The 12498-nt window shown below is 50.8% G+C and overlaps 1 protein-coding gene across 1 annotated transcript in view; it reads left to right on the top strand.

Annotated features, from left to right (window-relative positions):
- Positions 1-12268, top strand: part of GPR45 (G protein-coupled receptor 45) — a 40063-nt gene extending 27795 nt beyond the window's left edge. Inside the window, exon 2 of the mRNA XM_069586352.1 lies at positions 10660-12268. Coding sequence (XP_069442453.1) covers positions 10878-11999 — 1122 coding nt within the window. The 5' untranslated portion in view covers positions 10660-10877 and the 3' untranslated portion in view covers positions 12000-12268. The remainder of the gene's footprint in view (positions 1-10659) is intronic.
- Positions 12269-12498: the final 230 nt, after the last annotated feature.

The raw sequence follows: 12498 nt of genomic DNA, 5'->3' as shown, positions 1-12498 counted from the left end.
AAGAGTTGTCTTGGTGCTAGGAGAATGTTGCTATTTATGGTTGAGCAAGAAGGCTCTTGAGAGTCCCTTGGACAGCAAGGAGATCAAAGCAGTCCATCCTAAAGGAAATCAACCCGGAATATTCATTGGAAGGACTGATGCTGAAGCTGAAGCTCCAATACTTTGGCCACCTGATATGAAGAGCCAACTCACTGAAAAAGACCCTGATGCTGGGAAAGATTGAAGGCAGGAGGAGAAGGGGGCGACAGAAGATGAGATGGTTAGATAGCATCACCGACTCAATGGACATGAGTCTGAGCAAACTCCGGGAGATAGTGAGGGACAGAGGAGCCTGGCGTGCTGCAGCTCGTGGGGTCGCAAAGAGTCAGACATGATTGAGCGACTGAACGACAGCGTGGTTGAGCAGGTATTCCTGCTGATGGAGGAAGTTTGGTCAATATGTAAGGCAGAAACCAATGCACGCTTTCTCTGTCTGACTGACTTCATTCAGTGGGGTGATCTCTGGGTCCAGCTTCCCAGGCTGAGAAGCAGAGGCAGGACAATGCTTTAGGTCTGGAGTTCCCTGACTGGACCGGTGCCAAAGCCTCCTGCACATCACTGGTCCGTCTCAACTCTGTGATGGTTGGGCGGTGCTTTGGTGGAGGCAGAGGCGAAGGAGTTAAGCTCCCTGCCCAACTGATACTTGTTCACCCAAGGGTCACGAATATCCACATGGGCCGAGGCTGCAGGACTGTCATTGTTCCAGTGCTGTTTCATCTTTATCGCAAGGGTGGTCCCTTCGATAGCGCTTCCCTCAGGGGTGGACCCAGCTGGGATTGCCAGGGCGGGGCTGCCAGATTAACAGCCCTCTGGACCACAGTGTTAGGGACTCTGGGAAAATAAATTTAAAACACTAGGGCCTCCCTGGTGGCTCTGACATAAACACTCCACCTGCCAATGACGGAGAGAAGGGCCAGGAAGATCCCACCTGTGGAGCAGCGGAGCCCGTGTGCCGCAGCCACTGAGCCTGTGCTCCAGAGCCTGGGAGCCACAAGGACTGAAGCCCAAGCGCCCTGGAGCCCATGCTCTGCAGCAAGAGAAGCCACCACAGTGAGAAGCCTGCACACCGCAGCTGGAGAGCCGCCCCTGATTGCCACAACCAGGGAGCAGCCCGCACAGCAACAAAGACCCAGCATGGCCAAAAATGAGATTAAATGAAACGCCATCGGTCACCTGCAAACAGACACAAGGGGTCTTTTTTGCGGCGACGGAAGAGTTCAGAAGTGGACTGTACTGACAGTTGCCTAACATTATAAATTGACTAAAAGTCATTGAATTGTGAACTTACAATGGGCAGGTTTTAGGATATGTAAATCGTGCTTCAGTAAAGATGTTAAAACATTAAAATGTTGTCAAAAGTTATTTTAATATAATTTATCAGCTGTGTTTTCTTTATTAGTAATGAAAAAGCATATATATATATTTTATCAGAGTCAGGGTTTTCTTTTTTCAGAATACGGGCATAAAATGTTAGAAAAATTGCAAAGGTACCCAAGAGTTTAAAAATAGTTTTTGAGGAAGTCAAACTCAAGGGAAGGATGGGCACCTGCAGATGTGATTTTGGAGAAGGAAAAGTTTTGCCAGCAGCCAGGCTGCAAGGCTGAGAAGTCTGAGGAGCCCGCATGCATCCAGGGTTTCTAGAATTTAAAGAAGCCGCAGCTGCGCTGGGAGCCTGGTTGGGGGCGGGTGGGGGAGGTGGTGGTAGGTGGCAAGTGGCTTGGGACATCACCTGTTCTACATGGAGAAACTCGACATGGGCAGATCTTATTTTTTAGCATCTTGAAAAAGTGCTAAGTGTCTCAGATCTCATTAAAACATCAAACTGCGTCTATTTTTAAACAAGCACCATATGCTTTGTGCCTCTAGCAAAATCTTTATACCTGGTTCAGAGACTTTAAACACCACCCCTTAGATGCAACACTTCTAAATCAGAGAGGGGGAAAGTTGGCTTTTCACAGTGAAATGCATAAATAACAATTTTTAAGAATTACTTGGAACCTAAGGTCCCTAAGTGAGCCATATGCTTTAAGGGTGATATAAAGATACAAAGGGCCTCTCGGGCTGCACTAGTGGTAAAGAAACTGCCTGCCAATGCAAGAGATGCAAGAGACGCAGGTTCAGTCTCTGGGTCAAGAAGATCCCCTGGAGGAGGGCGTGGCTGCCCACTCCAGCATTCTTGCCTGGAGAATCCCATGGACCGAGGAGCCTGGCGGGCTACAGTCCACGGGATCAAAAGCAGTCAGACATGACTGAGCGACTAAATGTAAAGATGAAAAAAATGGGCACTTGGTAAAGGTTGGGTGGGCTATTTGGACTTCTCAGAAGGACGTATAATACCAACTGTTCTATGTCATGACTAGAGCAAGTGTAGGCAGTCAGTGGATCCAAGTCAGCATCTGCGTCTGTAGAAAGGGATTCGTCTGCACAATGACACCCACTTGCACCCTGAGTAGGCACCGCTAATGAGGCCCCAGAACAGAGCAGGGATCAGGGCCCAAGAGGAGGCAGAAATGACCGGAGGCCCTCTGTCCACTTGACTGTTTTCTCATCTGTAAGTGGGAATATTAACGTAATCGAGTGGCTGTGAACATTTTGTATGTTTTTAAAAATTATTTACTTATTTTGGAGATGGGAGGGCGGTTTGAGAGGGAGGGGATATACGTATACCTCTGGTTGATTCATGTTGAGGTTTGACAGAAAGCAACAACATTCTGTAAAACAATTATCCTTCGATTAAAAAATAAATAAAATTTTTTAAAAATAAAGTTATTCCCTATGAAAAAAAGTATTTGTTTCTTTTGGCTGGTGCTGCGCGTGGGCTTTTCCCTAGTGTGGTGAGCGGGGCCTCTTTCATTGATGTGCAAGGGCCTCTCACTGCTGTGGCCTCTCTTGTTTCAGAGCGCGAGCCCCAGGCTCATGGGCTTCAGCGCAGGCTCAGTAGTTGTGGAGCACGGGCTTAGTTGCTCCACAGCACACGGAATCTTCCAGGACCAGGGATTGAACCTTTGTCTCCTGCATTGATGGTCAGATTCTGATCCACTGAGCCACCAGGGAAGTTTCATTTTGTGCATTTGAAATCTTATCCAAACAGTAGGTATTATTACTGTTTCTTTGGTCCGAGCAAAAATTCAATCTGTCTTAGACCCCCGTGTTCACACAGAGTCCTGCAGCCTGGTTCCACAGACGAGAATTTCCCAACTGGGTGCCTGGCCCCAAAGCAATGCTCAGGCTGCTGGTGTGTCCAGGCGTTAGCCGCCTCAGGCCCAAGCCTGGCCACTCCATGGGGCCATACAAATGCTCTTTGTACATATCCTCGGGGTGGCATTGGGGACTGAACAGACCAGATAGTGTCCAAATCCTGGTGCTTCCCTGTGTCTCCCGCGGATGTGGCAATCATCCTACATTCTCTGCAGCCAGCAGCGTTAACTCCAGGAGGACAAGGAGTTCTCACCCACTTCTCTCCAGAAGCACCCGGGAGAGCTCACCTAGGCGTGTCCTGCGTGTCCGAGGGCAGCCAGGGTCCTGGGGTCCGTCCACGGCTGCTGTGGCCCCACGCGCTCCTGTCTCTCTCTGTTCCCACAGAGCCTACATTGTTCCTGCTTCCTCCTATTCCTGCTGAAAGACTTCACTGCTCCTGTCCCAAAATACTAACTCACTGCTAATATAAAAGACCCGTGTGGCTTCCCTAGTGGTCCAGTGGTTAGGAGGGGACGCTGCTTCAATCCCTGGTCCAGGAAGATCCCACATGCCAAGGGCAACAAGCCTGTGAGCCACAACTACTGAGCATGTGCCCTTGGGCCCAGGAGCTGCCACTACTGCACCCACGTGCTACAACAAGAGAAGCCGCTGCAATGGGAAGCTCAGGCGTGGAAGCTAGAGAAAGCCTGCAAGCAGCAATCAAGACCCAGCACAGCCAAAAATAAAGAATAATAATTTTTAAAAAACCCATGTATGTGAACGCCCACTTAAATCTCATGGAAGTGGCCCAGCTCAGGGTTAAGCCAGCCCTCCTGGGTCCTAATGCAGGCGTCTCTTGCCACCGCTTTCTAGGTGAGGGACTGCAGTCTATAAAACTGCATCAGTGGCAGGGTTCTACAAGGTGGGCTGTCAGCAGCTCCCACGACTGAGGATTGAGAACTTTAGATTCCCTAGAGCGACAGTTAACAGACGGCTTGCTGGGCCCCCAACCCAGGGGTTGTGATTCAGCAGGTCTGGTGGCCCTGATAACCTGCATTTTTAACAAGTTTCTATACCCTGGCTCAGAGGACCCCTGAGCTATCACAGGGCTAAGCCTGGCTGTAATAACGCACACAATACATTTTAAGTGTTCCTAAGAACCCTCAGTAAAGCTGTGCTTCATTAAAAGCCTCCCAATTCTGTTATCTCCCCCTTCCCCTTTTTTTTTCTCTGGCCACACCATGGAGCATGCAGGATCTTAAGTTCCCCAACCAAAGATGGAACCCGCGCCCCTTGAAGTGGAAGCACAAAGTCTTAACCACTGGGACACCAGGGTAGTCCCTCTGGTTTTGTTCTGTTTGAAAATTTTCCTCCTAAGAGTCTTGCCTGAGCTGAGAAATAAAATATCTGGTCTCTCTCAGCTCACTTTTCTTAGAAGCTGAGACACGTAGCCTAACACCTGTTTCTAAGCAAAGCTATTGATGAATTACTTCTGGCAGCTCTTGCCTAGTTTTTCATTGCCAATAAAGTTATTGAAATTGGGATATACCATCTGTTTGAGAGCTTGTATCAAAAAGACAGGTGACGCGGCTGCAGGTAAAGACAGTCAAGCTGTTTCCACGGTAGACTTCCCCATCTGCCCAAGCTGACATCACTCCTTAGATCCGGCATTTGTGAACCAGCATTTTCCTGGAGTAAAGGATGAAAAGTCCTATATCACAAATGTGATTGGTTCCTGGAAGCAATAACCACAGCTTCAGAGAAAGAACTCACCAATTCCCCACCAGCAGAGACAGCAAGTTCTACTGGAGATTACCATGCCCGACTTTTTGCAGTCTGCCAGGCCTCTCTGTCCATAAGATTCTCCAGGCAAGAATACTGAAGTGGACTGCCACTCACTTCTCCAGGTAGATCTTCCTGACCCAGGGGATCGAACCCACTTCTCCTAGATTGCAGGCAGATTCTTTACCACTGAGCTACCAAGGAAGCCCCCGAGATTATATACATATTTCTAAGTCTGTGAATTAAAATGTAGATGTGCCGCTGTGAAGTGACTATTAGACTTATTTTTAATATTTCTGGAAAATAGTTCCCTAAGAAGTGCTTACTACCCAACCCAGTGCTTTGAGAGTTTATTCTTCAAAGTGGATGGTGGCCCCACCCCAGGGAGACTCTCTGGACACCCAGGGCACAGCTTCAGGAAGGCCAGCGCCCACCTTTGCTTGAAGGACGCAGAGGAGCAGCACCTATGGGGGCGGCCAGAGCAGCAGCGGGGTTCTGAAGATAGTGGGACTAGCGGGCAGCTGCTGTTGCTGTCGTGTGGGGCAGGTCAGTCGTTTTTCTGAACACCCAGTGGTGATTTGGGCTTTCTGGGCTGGACCAACCTCAGACTTGTGTGAACTGCCAACGCCACCACCCGTATCAGTAAACAGAGGATGCCGCAGCCATCAAGCCATCACATTACAGCCACCTTGGCGATGCACCCTGAGGGGGCTCAGGATGTGCAAACACAGGATACTGGTAGTGGAGAGCTGAGGCACACATCAAAGGACTGATTTCAGTGAGCCCAGACTCTTGCACCTTCTCACACATAGAAAAGTGGTAAATTCCTTAACTTGAGATGTCTGGTTTTCTTTAATTAACAGTAATCTCTAGTTCTGACTACCTGGTCTTTGTTGCAAAAACTCCTACATATCCTGGCTCCCTGCTGTCTGTCCCCCCCACGCCCCCGCCAATGCTGCAACCCCAGCACTCCTTCAGAGCAGCCCCTCTGAGCTATCAATCAGAGAGGCAGTCTCCTGGGCGCAAGACCTCAGTTTTGTCCTCCGAATAAAACATAACTCTCAACTTTTAGGTTGTGCATTTCTTTTTTTTCCAGTTAACCCGTGTAATAAGGCGATCTGCTGCCTCCGTGCAGACCCACCTTTGGACAATTCTGCTTTAGTCGTACAAGAAAGGAGGCACGAGCCTCCGTTGAAAACCCTTTGTGCGTGCTAAGTTGCTCAAGTCATGTCCGACTCTTTGCGACCCTACGAGCCATAGTTGAAGGAGCTGCAGGCGACGGACGCTGTTCCCCGGTCAGTGTCTCCTCTCTGCTCACTGCCAGTGGCTCCTTCCACGCTGGGTGTAGACGCAGCTCACTGGGCATGCTGTCAGTGGACCCCTGCTCACAGCGGGGCACAGGCTGTCCCCTCCCCTCAGTAAACAAAACCTCAGTTCACCATGCTGCTTATTTTTTCCCAACTTTTTCTTTATTCTTTAAAATATGTCAATTTTTTAATTGGAGTACAGTTGTACAATGTTGTGTTAGTTTCTGCTGTACAATGAAATGAATCAGCTATATATATATACATAGGGGCTTCCCAGGTGGTACCAGTGGTAAGGAACCCACCTGCCAATGCAGGAAACATAAGAGACACAGGTTTGATCCCTGGGTCAGGAAGATCTCATGGAGGAGGAAATGGCAACCCACTCCAGTATTCTTGCCTGGAGACAGAGGAGCCTGGCAGGCTAAAGTCCACGGGGTTGCGAAGAGTCAGACACGACTGCAGCAACTAAGCACAGCACATGTGTGTACATATATCCCCTCCACCTTGAACCTGCCTCTCTCCTCCACATCCCACCCCTCCCCTCTGGGTCAATAGAAAATGGACATGTGGGCCCAGTAGGGGAAGGGAGGCTGGGATGAATTCAGAGAGTAGGATTGACATGAATACATGACCATGTGTAAAAGACATAGCTAGTGGCAAGTTGCTGTAAGCACAGGGAGCTCAGCTCAGTTCTCTGTGAGACCGAGATGCTTATTTATCTTCAACACCTGCATGCCTACTTAGCCCCAGGGTGGGATCGATTGCATGGGAACTACAGTCAGTGCCTTGAAATGGTTCCGTTCCCAGCTCGATGCTTCCTGGGCTTACAATTCCCATCACGACCCCTCTCTTCCACATACAAGCCGCAGGAGAGATGCTGAGAGCTGCTTCAGACTGAAGAAGGCCCCAGAACATCTCCCGTTCGCCCATTACCTCTTACTTTGATCTTTAATGTGCCCGAGCACTTGGTAAGAAAAGCGCTGTCGATCTGGGGATGAACAACAGGACTGTGACCAAAACGCTGAATTAAAATATCTGAGACAAGTTGTTGCCCAGAAGCTCAAACAATTTTAATCTGATTCAACCTCAAGACACATATTAAAAAAAAATTCCTTGCACCATCTGTTCCTTTGGTTAAGCATGAAATCACTCCCTATAATTACGTTGTAGGAAAGATCCACTCTTACGGCGTGGAGACGGGGGCAGGTGAAAGGCTCAGCCAGGACTGATAGACACATAGACACACAGGGGTTTGTCTTTTTCTCAGTGGCCCTTATTCTGTGCTCCAAGAGGGACTTGATTCACCTTCAAGCATACCTGTCATGGTTCCTGTTCTTTAATTCAAGAGACAGAAATCCATGAACTCGAAACAATGAGGGATGTGGAATTAACGTACTAATTACTAGTTGGTGAGTTATTGACTAATGCCCTTCTTTGTACCAGGCCTTTCACATCTTGTTACCACTCTGGGGGTAGACATGTGGTTGGCTGCATTTCATAGATTGGAAGACAGAGGCACAGGAGTATTGTTTCGTGCTAACACAAGCATCTGTGATCTGCAGAGAGCTATTTCTCACTTACAGAACAACACAGCAGATCTCTGCTTATATAGCTCAGCCTGCACAGGTTTGTATACCTGCTCCCACCGCTGAGATAAGCCTGTTCTGGCCATGCTAAGAACTGAAGCTCAGACCATGGGTCTCCCCTGGAGCACTGAGGACCAGGCAGACCTGAGCTGAAGTAACATCACCAAGACATTGTCACTGGCAGAGCCCTTAGGCTATGTGGTGTGAGACCTCCTGAATTCCTTCGCCACCCCCAGTCCTTCCACTTGAGACCTCTATGATGTTGATTCTAAGGAACCTGGAAAAAAAGATGCTTCTCACCAGCACAGAGGAAGAAGTGGGCGCACATAAGTGGAAAGCCAGAGGACTTACAAAGGAGAGAAGCTGACATGTCCCTAAGGTGTCTCTAGGAGCGTCTACAGGTCCCATTCGCACCTGGCTCATGCATTTTGTTTCTGGCAGAAGGTAGTGGAAAGAAGAAGCAATTCAATTCTCCTTCAGATGTTTTCATTCCTGGACCGCTGCCGATGGCAGGGGGCTCCAATTGGCCAAGTGTGTTCTTCTGGCTCCTTGTGAGCCCCGCCTGCACCAGCCCAAGCGAGGGACTGCCCATGTGATCCCTCCCCACGGCCAGTGGGGCTTCCTCTGGGGGAGTCTGGGGGACCCGGAGCTGATGCTGCCTCCCCTCCTGGTTCCATGGCCAACTCAGTCACCTACATGCTCCGCTGCAACAATCTTTTTACTGAAATTATGAAACATTTATTTATCAGGGGAAATAAAGATTGGGCCTATAAAAAGAAAATTGAGTCAAATTGTTGGCTCATTAAGTCTTATATTTTTAAATTGCTTTATCCTTTTAGGTAATTTTAAAATAAAGTATATAATAAATGATATCTTGTTTAATAATTCAAAAGTGCTTCCATTACACACACACATATATACACGAAAATATCTTTATTCATCCATCAATGGACATTTAGCTTGTTTCCATGCCTTGGATATTGTGAATAACGTCCAGCATGGTGAGTACAATTCACAAGATTGTATTATACACTTGAAATTTGCTGTAAAGAGTGTAAATCGTAATTTCATGACCACATACACACACACCCCAAAACCGAAAATAACATGAAGAGATGGAGCTGTTAACTAACTTTACTGTGGGCATCACTTCACAGTATGTATGTGTATCACATCATCACCTTAAACTGATACGTGTGATATGTCAACAGTCTCTCAATAAAAGGTCAGGGACAAGAAGAAAACAAAAGAGCAACTAGGGCAGTGAGCTGCTGGCCTTGCTCCCAGCACTGAGGGCCAGTCCCCTCCTGTGCTCCCTGTGACAGCCCTCCCTGGGGGGCACGGCACAGGCAAAGGAACAAAGACTTGGAGAAATTAAGAAACAAAATCAACCCAGTAGGTAGGATCTATCTGAATCCCAGGCTGGGTTCTTACCCCAACTATTATATACTTGTGTGTGTGTGTGTGTGTGTGTGTGTGTGGTGTGGTGTGGTGGTGTGTGTGTGTGGTGTGATTACTCAGTCGTGTCTGACTCTTTTGTGACCCCATGCACTGTAGCCCTCCAGGCTCCTCTGTCCATGGGATTTCCCAGACTTAAGAATACTGGAGTGGGTTGCCATGCCCTCCTCCTGGGGATTTTTCCCAATCCAGGGATTGACCCTGCATCTCCTGTACTGCAGGCAGATTCTTCACCATCTGAGCCACCAGGGAAGCCCAACACTCTGGCAGCACCACAGTTACCTGGAGTGTTACCACAGTGGAAACTAGGGGAAGAAGACATGCGATCCTGCTGGATTATTTCTTACAACTGCGTAAGGTCAAACAAGCTTCCCAGGTGGCTCTGCAGTAAAGAACCCGCCTGCCAATGCAGGAGATGCAGCTTCAATCCCTGGGTCAGGAAGATCCCCCGGAGGAGGAAATGGCAACCCATTCCAGTATCCTTGCCTGGAGAATCCTGTGGACAGAGGAGTCTGGCGGGCTTTAGCCTATAGCATCGCAAGAGAGACAGACATGCCTGAGTGGCTAACAGAGAGTGGCGGCATACACTAACATTTATTTACTCAACAGAGTTTCTGTTGAGCATCCTCTCTGCTGGGGACACAGCAAACAACACAGACAAAGCCCTGCCCTCTCGAAGCTGGCTCTCCTCCAGCACTGCCTCATGCCAGGCTCCACTGGATCAGGGTGCTTATAATTCAGGTTAATAAACTGTTCAGTTGCTCAGTCGTGTCCGACTCTGCAACCCTGTGGATGGCTCACCAGGCGTCGCTGTCCTCCACCATCTCCTGGAGTTTGCTCAAACTCATGTCCATTGAGTGATGCCATCCAACCATTGCATCCTCTGGCACCCTCTTCTGCTACTCTCAGTCTTTCCCAGCATCAGGGTCTTTTCCAATGAGCTGGCTCTTCACATCAGGTGGCCAAAGTACTGGAGCTTCAGCTTCAGCATCAATCCTTCCAATGAGTATTCAGGGTTGATTTCCTTTAGGATGTATTTAGGATGTAGTATTAAATAAATGCTGATTATGGAAATGTTGATTACAAACTCGGGTCCCCCACAAGGTGGGTCTGATTAGGTTTCCTAGGTGATATGACAAGGCTTGTCATACTTGTGAAGACCCAGCCTTGTTCCAAGTGGTAAATAAGTGAGTCATCTCCACTCTGATGCTGAAAATACCTGTAAAAGGGGGGGGGGGGGGGGAACCTGTTCTATTCCACACGTACTTGGAAGGTCTAACCCCCTTTTCTTCCCTGCTTCTTTGCTCCAGGCCATCCAGAGCGCAGGAAATTGCACAGCCAGCTGTCACGGAGACGATGAGGCTGTGATTGATGAATCGCATGTCCCAGCCAGTTGCTCCCAAAGACAGGCTCCTCCCAGCCCTTCCAGCGCCCCCGAGACCCAAACCAGCCAGAGGAACATGCAGCCCCCTAACCGCTGAGGCCCCTCCTATCCCGCTTCTGCCTCACCGCCAGGACCTCTTCCACGATGGCCTGTAACCAATCGTCCATCGAGACCTACGAATACCTGCTGCCCAACGCGAGCCACGAGGGGGACTCCCGGGTGCCCCCACCGCCTGCCACGCTCAGGATGTCCCTGGCGGTCCTCATGATGCTGACGGTCGTGGCGGGGTTCCTGGGCAACGCTGCGGTCTGCATCATCGTGTACCAGCGGCCGGCCATGCGCTCCGCCATCAACCTGCTGCTGGCCACGCTGGCCTTCTCGGACATCATGCTGTGCCTGTGCTGCCTGCCCTTCACGGCCGCCACCCTCGTCACCGTCCGCTGGCACTTCGGGGACTCCTTCTGCCGGCTCTCAGCCGCGCTCTACTGGTTCTTCGTCCTGGAGGGTGTGTCCATCCTGCTCATCGTCAGCGTGGACCGCTTCCTCATCATCGCGCAGCGCCAGGACCGGCTGAATCCCCGCCGGGCCAAAGTGATCATCGCCGCGTCCTGGGCGTTGTCCTTCTGCGTCTCGGCGCCGGCGCTGGCCGGCTGGACGCTGGTGGAGGTGCCGGCGCGGGCCCCGCAGTGCGTGCTGAGCTATACCGAACTCCCGGCCGGCCGCGCCTACGTGCTGACTCTGGTGGGCGCCGCCTTCTTCGTTCCCTTCGCGGTGATGCTCGGCGCCCACCTGGGCGTCCTGCACGCGGTGCGCAAGAACGCGGTGCGCGTGCACAACCAGTCCGAGCGCCTGGACCTGCGCCGGCTGCCCCGCGCCTGCCTGCGGCGGCTCCGGCGGCAGCAGCAGCAGGCCAGCCTGGACCTGAGTTTCAAGACCAAGGCCTTCACCACCATCCTGATCCTCTTCGTGGGCTTCTCGCTCTGCTGGCTGCCGCACTCGGTGTACAGCCTGCTGTCCGTGTTCAGCCGGCGCTTCTACTGCGGCCCCTCTTTCTACGCCACCAGCTCCTGCGTGCTGGGGCTCAGCTACCTCAAGTCCGTTTTCAACCCTATCGTCTACTGCTGGCGGATCAAGAAGTTCCGCGAGGCCTGTCTGGAGCTGCTGCCCCCCACCTTCCAGATCCTCCCCAAAGTGCCTGAGCGGATCCGGAGGCGAATCCGGCCGAGCACAGTGTACGCGTGCACGGAGAACCAGTCCGCGGTGTAGGGGAGGGGCGAGCAATAGCCCCCATCTGCCCCCCGCTTGACTTCCTGGGACTCCCGAGCAGTCAGCGCTTAGCACAAAGGGACCCGCTGGTCACCAGGGAAACGGGCTCCCGCGTTTGCACGATGAATTATTTCTGTTTCTTGCTGCAGAACAGCAGCGCGGGTCTGCTGGAAACCCGAAGGCCCTCAGGACCAAAGGGGAGATGCGTGCAGTGATGCAGGTGGCGGCGGTTTAGTCTCTCAGTCGTGTCTGACTTTCAACCCCGTGGACTGTAGCCTCCCAGGCTCCTCTGTCCATGGGATTTTCCAGGCAAGAGTACTGGAGTGGGTTGCCATTTCCTTCTCCAAGGAACCTTCCTGACCCAGGATCAAACCAGGGTCTCCTGCATTGCAGGCAGATTCCTTACCAACTGAGCTATGAGTGATGCTGGAGTGGGGCCGAAGGTTAGGGAGGAAGAAGAGCAGGAGGAAGGTTGGCTGAGTGGCAGGAGGAAGGCTCT

The sequence above is a fragment of the Ovis canadensis genome, chromosome 3 (genome assembly GCF_042477335.2).
Source record: "Ovis canadensis isolate MfBH-ARS-UI-01 breed Bighorn chromosome 3, ARS-UI_OviCan_v2, whole genome shotgun sequence".
In the NCBI taxonomy this organism is placed as follows: Eukaryota; Metazoa; Chordata; class Mammalia; order Artiodactyla; family Bovidae; genus Ovis; species Ovis canadensis.
The sequence above is the reverse complement of the archived record's forward strand: the minus strand, read 5'-3'. Positions and strand labels throughout refer to the sequence as shown.